This window comes from Bos indicus, chromosome 13, assembly GCF_029378745.1.
Source record: "Bos indicus isolate NIAB-ARS_2022 breed Sahiwal x Tharparkar chromosome 13, NIAB-ARS_B.indTharparkar_mat_pri_1.0, whole genome shotgun sequence".
Classification (NCBI taxonomy): domain Eukaryota; kingdom Metazoa; phylum Chordata; class Mammalia; order Artiodactyla; family Bovidae; genus Bos; species Bos indicus.
This window is the reverse complement of record NC_091772.1, coordinates 71,374,418-71,397,479: the sequence shown is the minus strand read 5'-3', so window position 1 is coordinate 71,397,479 and position 23,062 is coordinate 71,374,418. Positions and strand designations below refer to the sequence as shown.

The window sequence follows — 23,062 nt, the reverse complement described above, 5'->3', positions numbered from 1 at the left end:
TGCCGACAAAGGTCCGTCTAGTCAAAGCTACAGTTCTTCCAGTAGTCGTGTATGGATGTGAGAGTTGGACCGTCAAAAAAGCTGAGCGCCGATGACTTTGAACTCTGGTGTTGGAGAAGACTCTTGAGAGTCTCTTGGACAGCAAAGAGATCAAACCAGTCCATCCTAAAAGAAATCAGTCTTGAATATTCATTGGAAGGGCTGATACTGAAGCTCCAATACTTTGGCCACCTGATGTGACGAGCCAACTCATTAGAAAAGACCCTGATGTTGGGAAAGATTGAAGGCGGGAGGAGAAGGGGGCGACAGAGGATGAGACGGTTGGATGGTATCTCCAACTCAATGGACAGGAGTTTGAGAAGGCTCCAGGAGTTGGTGATGGGCAGGGAAGCCTGGTGTGCCGCATTCCATGGGGTCGAAAGGAGTCAGACACGACTGAGTGACTGAACTAAAAGTTATAAACAAGCTCATCTTGTTCTGGGATGATTTCTTCCTCAGGTGAAGCATGAAGTGCCACTGTCTCTGGTGCAAGAGCCTCATTCATAATTCACTGATTCCTTATGTGATGTGTTGGCCTAAGGAATTCAAACTTGTGAATTTTTAAGCATTTTTGTTTTCAAGCAAATAAACAGTGTGCATCCTGAGTGGAATGTCTAGTAAGTGAAGCAGCCTACAGTTTGGGGAACTCTTTTGAAAAAAGGGGAAAAAAAAGGACAATATTCAGAGTGAAACTAAGTGGAACCATAGTGACAGTATTATCAGTGTAGCACCATGAAAATGTACCTGGTACATCTTTTTTTGGAAAGTAATTTGGCAGGAGCTATCTAACACCTTTAAATGTACATATTCTTCCAGCAAGTAATTCCACTTTGGGGAATTTACCTAAAAAATAACCAAAGACAGAGAAAAAATTTATCTGCAAGTGTGTTCTACAGGATGAAAAATCGAAAACAACCTAAATGTCCCAACAAAAGGGGCTGGTCAAGCAAATGGGCCAGGCTATGGAAGCATAGTTAATGCCATTCTCACAATGTACATTTTAGTGAAAATAGCAAGCTATAAAACAGTATGCCCAACAGATTAATTTTGTATCAAAAAGCTACCACATGTACGCACATATTTACATAGTTTTATACATACCTGTATAAATGCACACATATAACACTATAAAACACGTATCAGAATACTTAATGATTGATTGTGATGATGGATGATGAATTTTTTTGTAATAATTTTGTTTGGCTGCACCTGGTCTCAGTTGCAGCACACAGGATCCTCAGTCTTTGCTGTGGCACGTGGGAACTCTTAGTTTCAGCATGTGAGATCTAGTTCTCTGACCAGGGATCGAACCTGGGCCCCTGCATTAGGAGCTTGGGGTCTTCGTTACTGGATCACCAGGGAAGTCCCTACTTTCATCTTTAATCTTTTCTGTCTCATCCAAATATTCTAAAATAAATATAGGTAACTGATGTTAACAGAAAAAAAAAATGCTGTTAAAGGAGGGAAAGATGACCACCTTTTACTAGGTACAGAATATTCTAAGGATAGTAGGAGCCTTCACAGGACATAACAGAATTAGGGGTAGTTAGGCCAGCAGATGCAGGAGGTATAGGAGATGCAGGTTCGATCTCTGGGTCAGAAAGATTTCCCTGGAGAAGGGAATGGCAACCCACTCCAGTACTTTTGCCTGGGCAGTCCCATAGACGGAGGAGCCTGGTGGGCTGTAGTCCGTGGGGTTGCAAAGAGTCGGACACGACTGAGCGACTGAGACCACACGCACACGCACACACACGCCAACAGAAGCGGTGGCAGTGGTCCCCATTGGGGATACGGGTTCAGTTACCCTAGCCTCCTCCAACCATCACCACCACGCTGGATAACTGTTCATTAAGGTGGTAGAGGTTTAGAAGTATTTTTGTGTGTTGCCTGGTCTTTGTAGAAGACTGTGGCCTGTGAGATCCACACACTTCTCAGGGGCTCTGGGGCAGGGCCTGTCAGCCCCACAGCAAGGGGGACTTGCAGGCCTCCCTGCAAAGGATTCACTCCATTGGAATTCATATGGCAAATAATATCTGAAGAGTCTCAGAAATGAGGCCAAGCATCCAGAGCTTCTGCACAGATCACAGGAGGGGCACATACATGTTTGGACAAATCACGGGCATTGTTACGGGGAGCAGACCCTAATCTGGCAGAAGAGGCTCCTGCCCTATGAAGCCATCGGCGCGGTAGCAGCACCCCGGAGCTGATGAGATAAGCAGGCATGTCAGTCCTCTGCAGCAGATTCTTCCTGTAAACCTGTTTTTCCCGCTCCCTGAAGGGCTACCTCCTCCCCTGCTCCTCCATCGTTATTTTTATTATTCCCTATACTTGGCTTTTCTTTCAGCATTTGATGATGCTGACTGCTTCCTCCTTGAAAATTTTCCTGCCCTCTTGGTCCCATCATCTGTCCGCAACTATGAAAGGTCATTGCAGGCTCATGAGTTAGCCTGCCCATTGTGGGGATGCTGGCAGAAGACACAAGACTCTTGGGTCAGAGACCAAGGACTCTGTTACTCATCCCCCGGTAGGCAGCATGAGTTTCATGTCTGCAACAGTTTCCCTTGTCCCCCACCCACACCCCCAAGTCCTGGTGGGAAGATGATGTGGGGTGGATCTGGGTGGGGTTTACACACAGCCAGTCTGTGCCATCGCTTGGGATCCCCACACTTAGGAAACCCTAGTCTTTTATTATTACCTTTGAGATCTAATTTACAAGCCATAAAGCTCAATGAGTCTACACCTGTATGGGTTTTAGTGTGTCTACAGAGTCATGGCACCATAGCCACAAGCTCGCTCTTTCCTCCTTTTCACCTGCAGGGCCCCCAGACTTTAATTCAAGTTCCTTTAGGGTGACTTAGGAGATGGACATCTAGCTGGGGTTTGGATCTGCATGGGGTTGGGTTCTCTTAGGTTCCTCTGCACCAGATGCATGGTCCTTACCTTCCTCCATCCTGTGCAACTCATCTCTGACGACTGTAGGCAACTCTGACCTGGAAATGTCCCTTCTCATGTGTGTTCTTTGCTCCTTTACTTACGAAAGCACCTTTTAAATATATATATATATATTTTTTTTTTTTTTTGACTTCCCTGGGGCTTAGTTGTGGCTTGTGGACTCTTCAGTCTTCACTGAAGCTTGTGAGATCTTTTTTTAGTTGTGGCATGTGGGATCTGGTTCCCTGTGGTACCAGGGATCCAACCTGGGCCCTCTGCACTGGGAGCATGGAGTCTTAGCCACTGGACCACCAGGGGAGTCCCTGCTCCTTTAATTCCTGATATCTTGTCTTCAGTATTTTCCCTCGGCCCACTCCCTATTTATGTACATCGGGATTTGAGCCAGCTCACCCCTGCCCTGGCACACGGGCGCTGGGAGGAAGAGTGGTGGGCCTGCTTCTTGCCCTCAGGGAACTTTCCTTTCAACAGTGGAGACAGACGTTAAGCAACTAGTCACGGACTTAAATGTTTCATCACACATGTGACGAGGTTCCCAGGGGGTGAAAGAGTCTGCTGAGGAGGTAGGGAGTAGGGAGGGGTGGGAGTACTATGAGTCTCAGAGAAGCACCCTCAGAAGAAGTGGCCTGTGAGCAGAGTTCAGAAAGGTGAACCGAAAATAATCAAAGGGCCATCAGGCCACCCAGGGCGATAGCCCGTGCACAGACCCTTCACCACCGGCTCATCCTCTTTGTTCAGGGCTGACGGATCCCTGTGGGGCTTCTGCCAGGACCTTCCTGCCGCTGCAGGAACTCCGAACCCAGAAATCAACCTGAACTGGGCAGTCAGCCACGCGTGCAGTGGTCCCTTGGGAGGTCTTGAACATAGCTAATCAAAAATGATTTATGTCCACTTCAATTTCTTTTAACTTTTAATAAAGAATAATCAAAAGCTATTCTGTAGAGATTTCCAAAGAGGTACAAATATGGTCTTAAGAGAATCAATGGGCCAGATTTTAGCAAGTTGCTAAATGTCATGCTATTGAAGCAAGCAGTGTGACTAGAAAAGAATTTTCATCACGAATGAATTGTGGGAATTTCACCTAAATATTTTCTAGCCAGGAGATTTCTGGAGCAATTGGAGTAATTTTCAACTGGAAATGGTGGCCTCATTTTACATGGGTGTTTGCACACACTCACGGCTCTAGGAGCTCAAATCAGCACACAGGAGGCTTCCAGGATCTGAGTGTTAGAATACCTCCTGTAAGACAGGCATAATGTCAGTTGCACAGTTTCCTCTTATTAAAGACAGTAATGTTTCCACTTCTGCCGATTATAAATCAATTGCAAGCCTGCATGCACTCCCTGTAATAATGATAGCCGTTTTTGCAGGCTGTGTCTTATCTCTTTGTGAAGAGAATAATGTCCTGACACAGGAGCAGAGACGATGGGGAATTGCAGAATGGCAAGGCCATTATAGCTACCTTGATAGCTAATCAGGTGATATGAAAACAGCAGAGTCTCCCTGGCTTTTCAGGTGCTTTTCTTGTCTTCCTTTCTAGATAGTTCCTGAAGATAGAGGGGTTTTCGCCTGGGTGTGACAGGATGTACAAATGCCACCGGGTCAGAAATGTTCCAATTTAGGCCTTTGCAACCCCTGCTCTTGCAGAGTCTGTGCTCTCAGAACAAACCGACTTATTCCATGTAACACAAAACAAACTTAAGGGAAGGTGGAATTCGAATTGTTTTAAAAGAGAAACAGATGGAAGAGGCGAAAGGGAAAATGATTTCTAAAGGAATTGTTGCCACCATGGGAGAGACATGGGTATAAAAATGGGATTAAGCAGGACTACCAGTGAGCCTACAAAAATGCCTTTGTTCAGCTTAGAACACACGTGCCCTCCTGGGTGGATAGATTGGAAAAAGCTTCCCTGTCTGGGCATGTGCAGCCCCAAGGAATATAGCAGGCAGACAGAGCCTTTGGGCAAAGGAAAAGGTAACTCTTCTCCAGGTGGATTTTGTCCACCTGTGGTCACGACTGCTGCTTTGCCAATAGAGCAGTGTCTGGATTGGGGTGCCACACCCGTGGTCCCTGGCTCGACATCTTTGGTGTGGTGACCAGTCGCTCAACCTCAGGAAGTGGCCTGGATTTAAGGAATGTTTACATGTTTCGTGGTATTATTTGGACCCTTGCTTAACAATGAGGGACTTAAGATGACATTAGCCTTCAAGTCTTGGAGATGTAGGACAAGGCCAGCAGACTCAGCGTCACTCTGGAACTTGTTATAAATGCAGATTAGCTCGGACTTCCCTGGTGGTCCAGTGGTTAAGGATCCATCTGCCAGTACAGGGGACACGGGTTTGATCCCTGATCCGGGAAGATTCCACTTGCCACAGAGCAACTAAGCCCACAACTAATGAGTCCACATGCCCGGAGCCCGTGCTCCTCTTTAAGAGAAGCCACAGCAATGAGAAGCCTGCGTGCCACAACTAGAGAAAGCCTAGGTGCAGCAAAGATGACCCAGCACAGCCAAAAACAAATTTTTTTGAAAATTAAGTGCAGAATGTCTAGCCTCACTCCTGACCTACTGAGTCACCTTGGAGGTGATTCTTACGTATGCTAACATTTGAGAGCCACTGCTTTAGACTGATAGAGTTGGGGTAAGAAAACCCCAGACTGGTAGCACATTGGCTATGGTGTCCCTTAATAATATATCCAGAAAGTCTGCTAACCAGGAATTCAGGAAGATGTTTTGCTCCTCCCCACACAGATATTTCTGACTTTGAGACTCCCAAGGTTTCTAGAAAGCTAGGTATCTATCACATTGGTTCCCAAACTGTATGTGGTGGGGCAGTACTTTCCTGCAGGATGGCATGTGATGTTCTTTAAACAAGCAAATGAGTTTCTGCAGCACTGAACACTACCCTCCTCACAGTGTCGCAGGCTAAGTGTGCACTGTCATGTACTGGCCAGCAGCTGGCCGATGTGAATAAGGCCTCAGTGTCTAGAATCTGATCACTTGGGTCCACATCCTAACTCCAGCATCATTCCGCAGAGTCTTGTAAGGTTTTGTTCGTCGTCCTATGGTTCAGGGACCAGCATCATCGACAAGACTTGGAAACTTGCTGGAAGTGAAGCATATCAAGGGATTTTCATGGTGGTCCAGTGGTTAAGACTCCACACTCCCATTGCAGTGGGCCAGGGTTCGATTCCCGGTGAGGAAACTAGACCCTGCCCGCCCAGACTAAAGATCCTTTGTGCTGCAACCAAGACCCAGCTCAGCCAAATAAATAAATTTTAAAAAATGAATTATGTCAAGTAATTCACAGACTCGAGGAATCAGAGTCTGCATTTTTAATGAGATTCCCTAGGTGGCCTGTATGCACATTAATATGAAAAGTACTATTTTAAATCATTCAAAAAACTATGATCATGGCATCTGGTCCCATCATGTCATGGCAAATAGATGGGGGAAAATGGAAGCAGTGACAGATTTTATTTTCTTGGACTCCAAAATCACTGCGGACAATGACTGCAGCCATGAAATTAAAAGGTGCTTGCTCCTTGGGAGAAAAACTATGATCAACCTAGACAGCATATTAAAAAGCAGAGACATTACTTTGCCAACAAAGGTCCATCTAGTCAAAGCTGTGGTTTTTCCAGTAGTCATGTATGGATGTGAGAGTTGGACTATTAAAAAAAAAGCTGAGCGCCAAAGAATTGATGCTTTTGAACTGTGGTGTTGGAGAAGACTCCAACTTATTGGACTGCAAGGAGATCCAACCAGTCCATCCTAAAGGAAATCAGTCCTGAATATTCATTGGAAGGACTGATGCTGAAACTCCAATACTTGGGCCACCTGATGCAAAGAACTGACTCATTTGAAAAGACCCTGATGCTGGGAAAGATTGAAGGCAGGAGGAGAAGGGGACAATAGAGGATGAGATGGTTGGATGGCACCACCGAGTCAATGGACATGAGTTTGAGTAGACTCCGAGAGTTGGTGATGGACAGGGAGGCCTGGCGTGCTGCAGTCCATGGGGTTGCAAAGATTCAGACACAATGTAGTGACTGAACAATGACAACAATTCTAAATCATGCCATTTGACCTCTCTCTGCCTCAGTTTCCTCATTTGAGAAATAGCAATATTCTTAGGACTTATTTCATGCCTTATCATGCATCAGAATCACCCAGAGGGTTTTTGAAAGCAAAAGTGTCCTTCCCCCACCCTCATAGTGTTCCTGGTTTATTAGGTCCAGTGTGGGGACAGAAAATTTGCATTTCTAGCAAGTTCCAAGGGCTGCTAATGCAGTGAGTCTGGGCACCATCCTTGGAGAACCACCACTCTAGATTATTCTAAGAGCATTGCTCATTCTCTGCTGACCATGTTTTCTTCCTTGAAGGATGCTATTTTAATACTTGACTTTATGTTTATGTTTTGCCCTTTTTGCTGTTTTGTTGGAATCTTAGCCCTGGCCTATAAATTCTTCTGGGCAGAAATTATACCTTCCACACTCCACACACTCTTATTTTCTGTTTTGTTAAATAATGAGTACATTTCCAGTGTGATTAATAATAGAATGAGGGAAAGGGAAAAGACAACTCAGATTACCAACCCCAATAAACAGCCTCCACAAATGTATAGCAGCCCTCGAATTCTCATTAAAATGAACATTTCTCCCAGGTTCCCAGGTCACACTGATGCTGTTAGTCTGTGCCCCACCATTTGAAAAGGACTTCTCCTAGGAACTTTAGGTGGATTAAGCATAGGCCACTTAACACAACACCTGACGCAGACTGAGCATTCAGTTATGTATGTTAATGTGACTTCTACCTAATAAACACTCAGACGAATCCCATGCTTTGAACAAAATATTTACCAAACTCTGTTATGGAACTTTATTCACAGGGGATATATTGACTTTTTAGAGGAAGCAGTGTGTTATTGCAGGGGTGCTTGAGCTTCCCATGTTGTCAGCGTTCTATGGAAATCAGTTCCTAGTCTCTCTCTTTTTAAAAAACTTTTTGAACATAGATTCAGGAGCAGACAACCAGCAAATCTCAAGGCAGTGGCTCATGGGCTTTCCAGAGACCCTATGGGAGGAGGGCATGGCAACCCACTCCAGTATTCTTGCCTGAAGAATCCCACAGACAGAGGAGCCTGGCAGGCTACAGTCCATGGGGTCACAGAGAGTCGGGCACGACTGAAGCGGCTTAGCATGTATGCTCGTATAGAGTACTGGCGGAAGAGGCAGAGATAGGAAGGTGGTGGGTAGAATAGAGCAAAGTATGCTTTACGAGCCAGTGCCCCCAGACCATGCTTCTGTCTGGGGAACCCAACCTAAGACACTGTTTTGAGTGCCCACTGGGAAATTGATTCAGTTGAGTCATCGACTAGAAGATGATTCATTTTATAACAGATATAGGTCTCCAACACTTGCCACAAGAAGAGGCGTGCCTGGAACTTTCGGAGGAAGGGTGTACTTATGGATGAAAAATATTAGAGGCGGCAAAAGAAGACTTCCAACAAGATGAAGCGGTAACATGGGCCTAAGGGTTTCGTAGAATTTTCCACAGGCTTCAGCGTGCACCATCTGTGTCCTGCACCTCTCTGGCTTTTCCCAGGACTTTGACTTCCCCTCACTGTCCTGCTCTTTCTGAGCATCCCAGCATCTGAATCCCTGTGCACTTACATGGCATTTAATGTCATGGCTGGAAGGCTTTACTCTCTCCCCTTGTCTCCGGGCTGTGGTCCACTTCAGGCTTTTGGCATCCCACTTGCGTCCACTCAAACCTATCCATTGCCTGGGGGCTGAGGTTTCTGAGTCCTTTCCTGCACAATAAAATTTCCCTTTGTTTTCTCCCCTTTTCTTCTCTGCCTCTGTCTGGGGCTGATGGTGGCTGGTACTTGTGCTTCTTACTCATCCTCTCTGCTTTAAATCCCTTCTCTGTGTTGCCCCAGCATTCTGGCCTCTGAGCCTCTCACCATCCCTGGTCTTCTGGAACCCTTTGCGATCTCTGCCTCAGGGCTCCTCCTGGGTGACTGCTCAGTCGCCTTGACCTTGAGCCTCTGCTTGCCCTTGCGTGTGGGCTCATCTCTCTGAACCTCACCTCCACGGCTCCTTGCCCGGGTCCATCACAGCGCTGTTGCCTTTCATGGCTCTGGGCCCTCAGCTCGTCCCTGTCCGGCTGTTGCCTGCTCCCAATATGACAAATGTGATTATCAAAAGGCCTGTTTTTCCAGAGATTTTATAAGACAACCCACAATTTCTTATTCTTCCATGGGAGAAAGCCTGGTGGTTTCAGGAGCTAAACAGAAAAAATGTAAATGGTTCAAGGGGATGCACTTAATCCTCGCTGGAATCTGACATCATTAAGAAGAAAAGTGAAATAATCCTGGACGAGACATCAACATAAGATTTAAACTTGAAAAAATTAATATTTTTGCACTTAATGAGTCCTTTGCTGTTTGTGTTAATTCCTTATTACTGATGTAACAAGTTCTGCAAACTGAGTGGATTGAAACAATGGAAGCGTATTACTTTACAATTGTGGAGATCAGAAGTCAGAAATGGGTCTTATGGGCTAAAATCAAGGTGTCAGTGGGCTGTGCTCCTTCTGGAGGTTCCAGGGGAGAATCTCTCCCCTTACCTTTCCCAGTTTCTGGGGGCCACCCCGCCCTGCATTCCTTGGCTCATGGTTCCTTCCTTCATCTTAAGGAGGTCGCACCACTCTGACCTCTGCCTCTGTAGCCACGTCTCTTTCTCTGACTTTGACCATCCAGCCTTCCTCTTTTGCATATAAGTCCTTTTGTTTGATTCGGAATCTCTCTCCATCTCAACATCCGTAATCACATCTTCAGTGTCCCTTTTACTATGTAAAGTGATGTATCTGCAGGCTCTAAGGATTAGAACATAGACATCTTTGAAGGACTGTTATCCACTTTACTCCACTTCACCTCTAATTTCATGGTTAATTTAGAGCAGCGATCCCCCAGCTTTTAGGCACCAACGACTAGTTTTGTGAAAAGCAAGTTTTTCCACAGACCTTGGGGCTGGGGGTGTGGTTTCAGGATGATCCAAGCTCATTCCAGCTATTGTGCACTCTATTTCTATTATTATTAGATCAGTTTCACTTCAGATCATCGGGCATTAGATCCCAGAGGTTGGGGACCCTTGATTTAGAGAGCTCCACTGACACCAGAATATGCTTCAGGTCAAATGTTTTCCATGCCTTCTCATTTATTTGTCACGATAACTCCATGAAGCAAGCCCCAGTATCAGAGCCATGGTTTAAAGGAGGAGCTGAAGGCCAGAGAAATGAAGTTGCCTGCCTGAGTTTGCACAAATGGTATTCACTTGCACTTCTTTTCCTAGTAGTTATTGTAACTTGCTACTGTGAAACAGGGACTTTTTCATACCCAGAATATCACATCTAAGATTCAGGATTGTAAAGACAAAAATGTTGGATTAAAAATGTTGATTCTAGAAATGTTTATTAAGTCAAGAGGCATCAGGGCATGGTGCTGGAGATGAAAAGACCAAAGTCCTGCCCTTGGGCAGCTCACAGTCTATTGAGGGGAACATTTGTTGGAAAAATTGCATGGCAAGCTTGCACCATACATAGTAGAGTGAGGAGCTTTCGAGAAGGTGGTGTGACAGTCAAGGGCACTTACTGGAGATGCCAACGAGCTGCACCTGGGCTTAAAGGCAGCGAGAGTATCTCCAGGCAGACAGGAGGCTTCAGGCAGTGGAAGCAGCATATGCCAAGGAGGAGAGGTGTTGAAAAGCCCCCATCCACACTGTGCCTGGGGGACAGATTGGTCCACGTAGGGGGCACGCAGGACCTGTGGCTGGGGTACCAGCATGCCAGCTGTTTATTGCCACTTTGTGGGCTATGTTTTCACTGACTTACCTGAGTCTGCTCTTGGGGATACCCTGTGGGTTTTGCTTAAGAGATGAACAAAAATGGGAGGAAGTTTAAAGGGCTAAGTGCCAACCTTATATGCAGATGAGCAAGGAGCCAAGGTGTTTAGAAGGGGCTGTGCCCTCTCTTCCTATGGGCAGGCAGCTGCCCTCTCACATCAGCTCCCTAGCAAAGTTTATTCTTGAATCATGTCACCTACCGATAGCAATGGAGACTCATTATGGAAAGTCATGGGCCCCGGGGGTGTGGGGGTGGGTGGAGCTTCCACGCTGGGAGCCTGTGATACTATGATTTCTCCCTCCTTTCCTCTGTCCTGCAGCAATGGAATGGAAGGGACACGGCTCTCATGGTCACCCGTGTGGTCAACCACAGGCGTTTCTCGGCAACAGTCAGTGTGGCAGACACGACCCAGCGGAGCGTGAGCAAGTATCGCTGTGTGATCCGCTCTGACGGTGGCTCCGGTGTGTCCAACTACGCTGAGCTGATCGTGAAAGGTGAGTGCCGCCACCCACGTGGTTGGTCTCATAGGGATCCTTTGGCCCCAAGCTTGCATGGTGGGAAGAGCTAAGACTGCTGTTTTCTTATCTGTGGTTCCTTCACTCATTCCATAGAATGAAACAGCTTTAAATTCTCCCCATCAACCCACTTCAAAAAAAAAAATAAATAAAGTTACTGTAAAATCATGCAATATTTCACTGTCATTCAAAGTTGAGTCTTAGATGTAAGATCTGTACATGAAAGCTTATGGGATGGATGACATGGAAGGCATCTCCAAATTTGGCTTTTTTTTTTTTTTTGCATTTAAATTTAGAGTGAGCCAATGTCCTTGTGCTTGGGTGGCATTCTGTTACAGTGATCAAGAAAACAATTGTTTCTAAGGGATATTTTATTGAAAACTCGATATCGTGACAATATTTTAGAAGGACTTTTGAAATAAATAACCCCCACCCTACTGACTTTGAATCAATTTTTTCCCAGTTTCCTTGTTCACCTTGAGGAATCTTTGATGTGTTTTTCCATGAAAATATGTACATTGTCCCTTTTCTGCTCTTTCAAGGAGCCGGATATTCCATTCATTTTAAAAAGACTCCATAATCTTTGTTACAGTGCTTAATGGTTGTGTGCTATTTCATCAAGTTCATCACAATCATCCTATTTTTAAAAATCTCTGTCATCATTTAGATAATTCCAGGTGTTTTTGTTTTTATCTTTCCTTTGTGCGTGCAGCAATTAACACCTCAATTGAGTTCTTCCAAAGAGAATATTTTTATTCTACTAAACCAGATTATTTCCTTGGATAAATTCCCTAGAGGTAGAGTTGTTAGGCCAGAGAATATGAGCATCTTTATGGATTTTTCTTTGTGTTGCAATATTGCTTTTGAAAAAAAGAAGGTTGACAGCTTATACTGGAAACCAGCAGTGTATGGATGCTCTCATTTTCCAGCGTTATGTTCACCGGGTAAAATTTTAATGTAACGTAATTTAGTGAATGAAACAGTGGAGCTGTTCATGTTAATGCTAGCTGCAGAATGATACCCAGTGTGTTTGAAGATAGAAACGTTGTTCAACCCCTGAGAAGTCTCCTGAGTTGGTTCCCTTGGTCAAAGGGTGGGTTGGTGTGGAACCTTGACCTCTCTTTGCCCGCCTATGTAATGATTACCTTTCCTGGGTGAGTCTGCCATCTGAGATTCTCTCTGCTGTGCTGTCCTGATTCCAGATGGATATTCACATGGCTGCCCCTTTGTCATTCATCAGATCTCAGCTTGACTGTCAACATGCCATCTTCTCTGAGAGAATTACCCTCTCCTAGCTCCCTGCCATTCTCATGGTCACATTCTATCACATTGCTTTGTTTCTTTTCCACTCTTCACATTTCCAAATTCTATATTTTTCTTCATTTTCTTGGCAGTTTTGTGTCCCCCTTTAGGATATAAGCTCAGCGGAGTTTGGGCCATCTTCCTTGTGTTTCATGGTTCACAGTCAGCCCCCTAAGCTTCACAGAGTGCCTGGCATGCATGCTGAGCATGCCAAGCCATCTGAGATCACCAGCGTTCCATGGTTTTGCCCTGCATGATCAGTCATTTCATTCGACTCAACCTTAAAATATTTGTTGAGTGGTGGATCAGTGAATGAGTTATTGGCCTCAGCAGGAATTCATCTCATCATTGGAATTCTGTGAACACTTAAGTTGAAGATCAACAAATTGAGTAGTTATGAACAGAACAACTAACAGGAAAAAATCATCTTTAAACTAGTTTACATTGAGTGCCAATATATATCAAAGAAACTATCATTTTGATCCCGTTAGGCTCGTTTCTTGACTTTTTGGTGCTCTATGGCAGAAAGTGAAGAGGAACTAAAAAGCCTCTTGATGAAAGTGAAAGTGGAGAGTGAAAAAGTTGGCTTAAAGCTCAGCACTTAGAAAACGAAGATCATGGCATCTGGTCCCATCACTTCATGGAAAATAGATGGCGAAACAGTGGAAACAATGTCAGACTTTATTTTCTTGGGCTCCAAAATCACTGCAGATGGTGACTGCAGCCATGAAATTAAAAGACGCTTACTCCTTGGAAGGAAAGTTATGACCAACCTAGATAGCATATTCAAAAGCAGAGACATTACTTTGCCAACAAAGGTCTGTCTAGTCAAGGCTATGGTTTTTCCAGTGGTCATGTATGGATGTGCGAGTTGGACTGTGAAGAAAGCTAAGCGCCGAAGAATTGGTGCTTTTGAACTGTGGTGTTGGAGAAGACTCTTGAGAGTCCCTTGGACTGCAGGGAAATCCAACCAGTCCATTCTGAAGGAGATCAGCCCTGGGATTTCTTTGGAAGGAATGATGCTAAAGCTGAAACTCCAGTACTTTGGCCACCTCATGCGAAGAGTTGACTCATTGGAAAAGACTGATGCTGGGAGGGATTGGGGGCAGGAGGAGAAGGGAACGACAGAGGATGAGATGGCTGGATGGCATCACTGACTCGATGGATGTGAGTCTGAGTGAACTCCGGGAGTTGGTGATGGACAGGGAGGCCTGGTGTGCTGCGATTCATGGGGTCGCAAAAAGTTGGACATGACTGAGTGACTGAACTGAACTGAACTGAACTGAAGGTTGATCTATGTGATAAAGTGGCCTTTCCTGTAGTCAGTGAATATGTTACTTCTGAGCTGTGCTTTCTGGACACTCTCTATACCTGTTGTATGGTGATATCCCACACAGCAATGGAAGCTTCCCTCCCCATCCTGAGAATGGACTGTGTTGTCTCCTGTTGTCCTGGTCTCACTAGCACCTTGCCGTGCCTGGCACAGTGTTAGTAATGAGTGGATTGGATGAATGACTACTGGGGCTAGTGTCAGGCTCTGAACTGTTCACATGCAGACAAATGGAGTCAGACACTCCATTTCGTCTTTCCTTAGGTCCCCAGGTGTGAAGAAGGAGGTGTGGGGCCAAATGCAGAGGCCTCTTGGACAAAGGATGTGGTTTCCATGGTGAAGCATCATGGCTTTTGTTTGAAGGGGTGGCAGGGTGTCCTGGGGCTGTGGTTTGTCCTTTGCTGGCTGTGTTCCTTGGGCTTGAGTTCAGCCTGGAGGGGGTAGTACCCTGATACAATCCAGGAGCTGTGGATCTGCTCTGCCCCCTCCCCTGTAGCCCTCACCGGTCCATTTTAAGGGGTGCACTGGGTGACCTTCTTCAGAAGTCTCCTTCACCGTGGGTGAAGTTAGGTTTGTGCTCCTGGTGATGGATCCTGTTTTGTTGCACCTTATTGGAATCCTTAATGGAATATCGCATTTTCTTAGTGCCTGTTTTTCTTCCCTGTTGCACTTCTTCTCTCTTTACATTCACTTGGGGGTCAGCTAGAAACCAGACCCCTTGAATGTAGAAGTCCCTTTACATTCATGATCTTATTTAGTCCTGACTGTGGCTCTGCACCTTGGTTTTATTTTAATTCATTTTACAGCTGTAGGAACATCCACAGCCAGGTTGAGACACAGAGACAGGTCCTTAGGGGCAGAGCGGGGGTTGGCCCAGGGGCTGGATCATGCTATTTAGGCCTCACCTGGAGGGCCCGAGGCTTGTGGCCTTGTCAGCATCTGGCAGCATCGTGTCCTGAACAGTGTCAAAAACATCCAGACAGCAGGCTGGGCTCATAGCAGGGGTCCCTTGACCTATTGCTAACTTTTGTTTTTAACTCATGCATCACGCTCCTGAGTTCCCTTCCTGTCTGGAGTGGGATACCAACTGCCAGATTCCAGAAATGGATTTAACCCTTCCCTACACACACACGCATACACACACACAGACACACACACAGGACTTCCCTCATGGTCCAGTGGCTAAGACTGTACTTCCAATGCAGGGGACCTGGGTTCGATCCCTGATTTTATTTTCTTAGGCTCACTGTGGATGGTAAGCCCCAAATCACTGTGAATGGTGACTGCAGCCATGAAATTAAAGACACTTGCTCCTTGGAAGAAAAGCAATGACAAACCTAGACAGTGTATTAAAAAGCAGAGACATCACTTTGCTGACAGAGATCTGTATAGTCAAAGCTATAGTTTTCCCAGTAGTCATGTGTGGATGTGAGAGTTGGACCATCAAGAAGGCTGAGCACCAAAGAATTGATGCTTTTGAACTGTGGTGCTGGAGAAGACTCTTGAGAGTCCAAGGGACTGGATGGAGATCCAACCAGTCCATCCTAAAGGAAATCAGCCCTGAATATTCATTGGAAGGACTGATGCTGAAGCTCCAATACGTTGGCCACCTGATGGGAAGAACTGACTCATTGGTAAAGACCCTGATGCTGGGAAAGATTGAAGGCAGGAAGAGAAGGGGGTGACAGAGGATGAGATGTTCGGATGGCATCACCGACTTGATGGACATGAGTTTGAGCAAGCTCCAGGAGTTGGTGATGGACAGGGAAGCCTGACCTGCTACAGTGCATGGGGTCATGAAGAATAGGACACCAGTGAGTGACTGAACTGAACCGAACTGAGGTAGATGGGGCAGGACACTTGTCCAGGTCACAATCTTGTTCCCGTATCTGTGGCCCTGCAGAGATCCTTTGAGGCTTCCTATGCAGAGTGGGGATGGGTGCTTCCCTCATGTGCAGAACATACAGGAGGGAATATTAAAGTGGGGGTCACAGGATTTCCCTGGTGGTCCAGTGGTTAGGGCTCTGTGCTTACCCTGCAGGGGCACAGATGCAGTCCCTGGTCGGGGAAATAAGATCCCACCTGCTGCACAGCACAGCCAGCATTTTTTACATTTTTTTTTTAAATGGGGCCCAACATGTAGGCTTGGGAACATTTGGGTCCTGGAGTTCCCACCACATCAGTCTCCCCAGATTCCTCCTCTATCCACCACCAGTGAGCCAGGGATCTGGACCAAAGGAAAAGTTTCTGGTCCTGCTTGTGCTCGGCCTCCGGACCTCATGGGCCCACTCCGCCTGGCATCACTCATTTGGAACTCAGGCCATGCAGGGGTTGGGAGGTCATAGGACCCCTCAGCTCCCGAGGGTGCCAGGAGCCGGAGGTCCCTCTGATGCTGTCTGTGGCAGGTGCTTGTGCTGGGCCAAGCTGTGGAGGGCGGGGACCTCTGTCTCCACTTCTGTCTCTGTCTCTCCCTAGGCAGGTGTGTTTATGGCTGGTTTGTGGCTCGTTTACTGTCCTGGGACTGTGAGCATCAGTGCTTCAGAAAACACCACCTCATTTGAGTGTAGGCAATACAAAATTTTCAGGGCAACACACAGATTAAAATGCAAGCAAATTGGAATTACTTCATTCCAAAGAGCTGTTTATTGAGTTGTGATAATGTATCTGGGTATACATTAGATTACTCTGTAATTGAGGTTTCACTCAATTGACAATCTGGCCCCTCAACCTACCTGTTCCAGACCACTGCTCATAAATGCACTAATTTGCTGTCTGTTTCTGGGTTTCCTAAAGTCTTTGATTTCAAGGTATTTTAGCTTATCCCAAGGGCTTAGGTTTCCTCAAATATGCAGATGTGGTCTTGATGACAATTTTCTAACTCATAAAAATTTTGTTGGTGATGGTTTTTTAAAATTTGTCTTCTAACTCCATTTAACAACCTACCATGGTTTCAGAATTTATTATCAATGTACAGATTAGTTCTTCAAAGAAATCCAGTACTGATGCTGAGAGTCAGATGTTCGGATTTAAGTCCCTTGTGACTTTCTATCAAGGTAGTTGGGCAGGGTCAAGAGTATAGATTTTGTGTATGGATGTCAGCATCCCAAGTTTCAATCTCAGACCTGGCCCCAGGTCTCTGTGTCTTCAGGGAAATTACATGTTCGCTTCGAGCCTCAGGTTCCTCATCTGTTCAGTGGGCACAGATATAGCTAGTTGGATCCTTATTAGAGGGAAAAAATATATGTATAGCTCTTAGTACAAAATCGGAGAAGACAATGGCACCCCACTCCAGTACTCTTGCCTGGAAAATCGCATGGATGAAGGAGCCTGGAAGGCTGCAGTCCATGGGGTCACTGAGGGTTGGACACGACCGAGTGACTTCTTTCACTTTTCACTTTCATGCATTGGAGAAGGAAATGGCAACCCACTCCAGTGTTCTTGCCTGGAGAATCCCAGGGACGGGGAAGCCTGGTGGGCTGCCATCTATGGGGTTGCACAGAGTCGGACACGACTGAAGTGACTTAGCAATAACAATAGTACAAAATAGACACCCACCAAGTCATATCTCCGCTTTTTCGTACTGTTCATGTTCCTGGGGGTTCTCACAGTAAGAATATGGGAGTGGTTTGCCATTCCCGCCTTTTTTGGATCCTGATGCTGGGAAAGATTGAAGGCAAAAGGAGAAGAGGGTGGCAGAGGATGAGATGGTTAAATAGCATCATGGACTCTATGGACATGAATTTGAGCAAACTCCAGGAGACAGTGAAGGACAGGGAAACCCGGTGTACTGCAGTCCGTGGGGTCGCAAAGAGTTGGACACGACTTGGCGACTGAACAACAATAGTTATATCTGTAATTATCGATAATCATATTTTACTGTATTCAAGGAGATATTGATCAAATATCAATACACTGGCTACTTTTCCTTGTTCTGCTTCTTGTTCTATGGTAATTTAAACTTAATCACCTTAAGGTCTCTTTTCTCTGGAACAACATTAGGGAATGCGATTGGGGTCACCAAACACAGCCCACTGGTCCAAGTTGGTTGCAGAGATGCTTTACTTGGTTGCATTGTCTTTTTTTTCTTTTAACATTTTGTTCCACTCCTTAAATTCTTCTTGCAGTTGCGTCAGTTTGGCCACACTGAGCCTGCATTTTAGGATGGCAGCAGTGGGCTGGTATGGCTGCCCTGTCCCGGGACGCTCCACAGTTCACCCTTGCCCTGGCTTGGCCCACCTTGCTCACCTCACTAGGCTTGCTCCTGTAGGCCTTTGAGTTTACAGCCTGTGGCTTAAAGATTACTAGACTAGAATAGTTGACTTGTCCTTATTGTTAAGAGCTTATGGAACCCCAACCATGTGTCAAGTAGTGTGATAAGTCACGGTCGAGTAGGAAGAATCATGCAGACTTAATAACGCATGGCCTTCCAGTTGGGTCAGGCGCCTACTATATTATCTTACTAAGCCTGTAAGTAGCCATACGGTACATGTGCTGTAGCATCCCCCCTTTTACAGATGAGGGCATGGAGGATCAGAGAGGTTAGGCAACCATCCCAAGGCCACACAGCTTATATGTGGCAGAGTTGGGATTCCAGCCCATGCCTGCCTGTGCCAAATAGATCCTGTTCTTTCTTCTATACCACATTTCTTAGAAAATCCAATATGATAGACCCTGTAATCAGGTGTGAGCTGAGAAAATATATACAAAGGGTAGAACAGCTAATGCAATTCGGGAAAGCATCTTTAGCCTTCTGAGGTGACCAAGGCTGCTGCCTCCTGTCCCATCAGTGAGAGCAGCCCAGGGGGACCACTACATACCCAGAGAAGAAACAAAGACAGTAACCACTCTGAGCATTCAGCTTGGAGAGCACTGGAGCAAAGTTGCCTTCCTAATCAGACTCCGAGCATCCATATCTGTTCTCTGCCAGTCTTCAGAGGCAGAGGGGAACTGGGAGCTGTATGGTGCAGTGGTCAGAGAGCCGGGGCTGGAATCTGGCCTCTGCCCTGTAAACTCCACTGCTTAAGCCTGCCTGGAGCCCCACCACCCCTACCATCTCACCTGTCCACACCCTAGACCAGGAGGTGGCAAACCTTTCCTACACAGGGCATGGTTGTCAACGTTTTCATCTTTATGGGCCACCCAGGCTCTGTTTAAACTACTCGACTCTGCTGTTGTAGCAAAAGCAGCCCTAGAAAAGATGGCATGAATGAGTGAGGTCATGTGACAATAAAACTTTATTAAAAAAAAAATCAAAACACACAGGCACAGAGCAGGGTTTGGCTCCTGGGTTACAGTTTGTTATCACCGCTTGAAACCACGCCCTTTCTTTGCAATTGGATGAGTTGCCAGCCTCCTCCCTGTTCCACTTCTGCACCGCTGAGGTCTGCTCTCTGTGCAGCCTCAGAGACAGTTTGAAAACAAGTTAAATCTTGGCACATCATTTCCTAAAACTCTGCACTAGCTCCTCTCTTATCCTCAGAATAAAAGCCAAGCTTCTTAACACAGTCTATTTCTGACCCCCTCTCTGTCTCTGATTCCTAGCCTCCCAGCCCCATATTTTTCCTTTCATCCTATTCTCTGGCCACACCTGTCCATTTCCTCTTCCTTGAACTCCAGGAAAGCAAGTCTGACCTCAGGGCCTCTGCACTTGTTACCCTTTTTCAGAGTGAAATGCTTTTCTTCCTGATGGTTACATGGAGCTCATTTGTTTTGTTTGCTGTGGTGTCTACTCACCTATCAGCTCCCCAGAGAGACTCCCCTGACCACACTCCCTCTTGTGACTCTGTAGCAGTACACTAGGCTGTGGTTTTCTACCCAGCTCTTACCATTGTGCACAGTACTCGTTCACATCTGTGTGTTACACGTGGTCTTGAAGGGAGAAGCTCTGTAGGTCTTGCTTCCTCTGGATCCCTGGCACCTAGTACAGTACCTGGCATGCAGAGGATGGTCAGACATTTGCTGTATCCAGGGAGTTCTCAGACCCTTTCTTCACAAGAGGCAGTGGCACAGAAGATTCCTTAGTGCTCTTCTTGTCCCAAGGTTCTCAGTATTCTTCGAACTATAGGTTTTCCTCCTACCTCTGAGCAAGTTCTATGTCCTTTATGAGTGCTTCTTTATTTTATTTCATTTTATTACTGGAATATAATTGCTTTACAATTTTGTATTATTTTCTCCTGTACAACACAGTGAATCAGCTGTACGTATCCCCAGGTGGTGCTACTGGTCAGAACCCTCCTGCTAATGCAGGGGACATAAGAGATGTGGGTTTGATCCCTGGATTGGGAAGATTCCTGGGAGGAGGAAATGGCAACCCACTCCAGTATTCTTGCCTGGAAAATTCCATGGACAGAGGAGCCTGGCGGGCTCTAGTCCATGGGGTAATAAAGCACCTTAGCACACACATGCATATATATATCATCTTTTACTTTAATTGTTTTGTGCCCTTATTCTTCCTAGTTATGGAAACTGTAAGCTTTGTAATTCCCTGTGTCCCTCCTATGACTTCCCTTTGTCCTGCCCAGGTCTCTGTTGACCTGCCAGCATCATGCTACTTACCCAGTCTATCATGTGGCCCTGATGATGGTCATTTTAGAAGCTTCTGGGCCTTCCTTAATGGCTGTCAAGGGAAGGCTTGCCTTGAGATGAGTGAGCCCTCGGTGTTCCTCCTGAGTCCTGCCTACTGGTGTGTACCTGCTTCACACTGTGGGCAACACCTTAACACTTCACACTTACCTGCTTCCTCCCTCTACCCCATGTCTAATGTTGGCTTTCCTGGAAGATAGTATTTCAAGAAACCTCAGCATCTTCATCTTCTCTGCAGTCTTCTTTCTAAAAAAATATCCTGATGCTCTTATTTTTTCTTTCTTAGTCATAACTTCAGTTAGTGGACTGCCTCATGTTTTTTAACCACAGCTGCTCTTGGAAAGCACTCATAGGTCGTAAATCATGTAGGTCTTGGGTTCAGATCTGGGTTCTGGCATGTGTTTGCTATGTGAATTCAGAGCCTCCTGAGTTATAAAATGGAGTCATAGTGCAGCTTCTCTGGATTTGGGGAAGGGTCATGGATATGTTCGGGCTTCTCTGGTGGCTCAGTGATAAATAATCTGCCTGCCAATGCAGGTGACGCAGGTTTGATCCCTGGACCAGGAAGATGCCCTAGAGAAGGGAATGGCTACTCACTCCAGTATTCTAGCCTGGAGAATCCCATGGACAGAGGAACCTGGCAGGCTACAGTTCATGGGGTCGTAAAGACTTGGACCTGACTGAGTGACTGACACTTTCACTTTCTTGGGTGTGTTCATCCTTTGTGAACTAACTGTCCATGTGTTTATTTATCTTTGTCAGTCTCCATCCTCCCCATTTGCCAGCTGCCCAGTCTTAGCTCCTGACTTCCTCACTTGTAGATGATCTCACTGTTAGCTTTCCAGAGGAGGAAAAAAAATAAATGACAGCTGGGAGGAAAGTGGGAAACTTCACTTGAACATATGTGCATGTTGGGGGAGGCAAACTGGGAGATATCTGTGTATATTGTATTCTATATGGGCACAAAGACCAGCTTATTTTTAAAAAAAAAATCAGTTTGGATAAATAAAACCTGACAAGTATTGGTTTCCTTGACTTATTTTGACGACTTCATCAGCTACATGCTCCTGGGTCGCATTAACACTTTTAACGCATTTGGAAATCAAATCAAACATCAACTGCGTTAAACCCTTGTTCACATGGAACATTACCCTCCTGTGTTCCAGTGGAAGACTTATCCAGGGTACGGAATGAGCTGCAAGTCTGCAGTAAGGTAACATTTGTAGACTGTTTATTGCATGCCAGACACCGCCCTGTATATTTCACGTGAGATTCTGTTTAATCCTCAGCTGATGAGGATGCTGAAGCCTGTTCACTCAGCCTACTGACCGTCTCAGAGCCCAAGGTCCATCTTAGTCCTATTGTAATTAAGACTTTCTTCCTAACCCTCGTTATGCTGATTTTCCATTATGTTCTATTCTGTGACAAATATACATGGAATATTGTTTCTGAGGCCCTAAGTTTCAGGCTCAATCAGACTCAGTTAAACCTCAGGCTCCAGATTTGGACAGGATGATCCAGAGCATTGCCTATGTCCTTTCTCTGGTGCCTAATTTGCCTCTGAAATGTTACAGCCTCTGCCTAGACCAGTGGTTCTCAACTGAGAGTGATTACATCTCCCAGGAGGCTTTCAGCAATGTTGGGGGCCTTTTTAATTGTCACACCTGGGAAGGGAGCCCCAGCATCCAGTAGGGGGAGGCCAGAGATGCTGCTAAACTTCTGCTATGTACAAGGGCAACCCTCCTCCCCCTGCCCCTAACAAAGAACTGCTCAGCCCCAAAGGCCAGTTGTGCCAAGGGTGAGAAACTCTGACCCAAACCCCTCCTCGTGGGGAGACCTCTTGATCTCTGACACTCTTGTGTTCATCTGCAGCTCTGTGGGCTTCTGTCCAGAGCAGGGCATGAGATGTGGGAGAAATAAAAGAGAGCTGATAACATTAGCTGTGGAGTGATTTAGCTTCTCTGAGCCCCAGTCGGTCTGTCTAAAAGCTTTGACATTTGACTTCTGGTTTGTTCTGACCTAGTGAGTGAGATAAGATGCCCTGCTGAACAGTCCATGCCAGCCCAGCTGACCGTGGCAGCTGTCTCTGTGCCTAGACGCCCTCAGTTGCCACCTCTTCAACCCAATGTAGTCTACCTATCTACCAGAGACCAGAGACCTGTAGTCTACCTACCTAGAGCAAGCATCACCAGTCATTAAAAATGATCCTCATGAAGAAATTGTGGCAACGTGTTTAAACATTTAAAAAGCAAAGCAGCCTGGGTGGAAGGGGAGTTTGGGAGAGAATGGATACATGTGTATGTATGGCTGAGTCCCTTTTGCTGTCCGCCTGAAACCATCACCAACATTGTTAATCGGCTATACTCCAATACAAAATTTTAAAAAAAATTGGTTTTAAAAAGCACTGATGGAGCAGATAGCGGGAGGCAGATGCCCCAA

General features: G+C 45.9%; 1 protein-coding gene across 12 annotated transcripts in view; it reads left to right on the top strand.

The window, feature by feature from the left end:
* Positions 1–23,062, top strand: part of PTPRT (protein tyrosine phosphatase receptor type T) — a 1,149,770-nt gene that overhangs the window by 443,137 nt on the left and 683,571 nt on the right. For all 12 annotated transcript variants that reach the window (XM_070801694.1, XM_070801706.1, XM_070801700.1 and 9 more), the window contains exon 6: positions 11,214–11,388. In XM_070801694.1, coding sequence (XP_070657795.1) covers positions 11,214–11,388 — 175 coding nt within the window. The remainder of the gene's footprint in view (positions 1–11,213; positions 11,389–23,062) is intronic.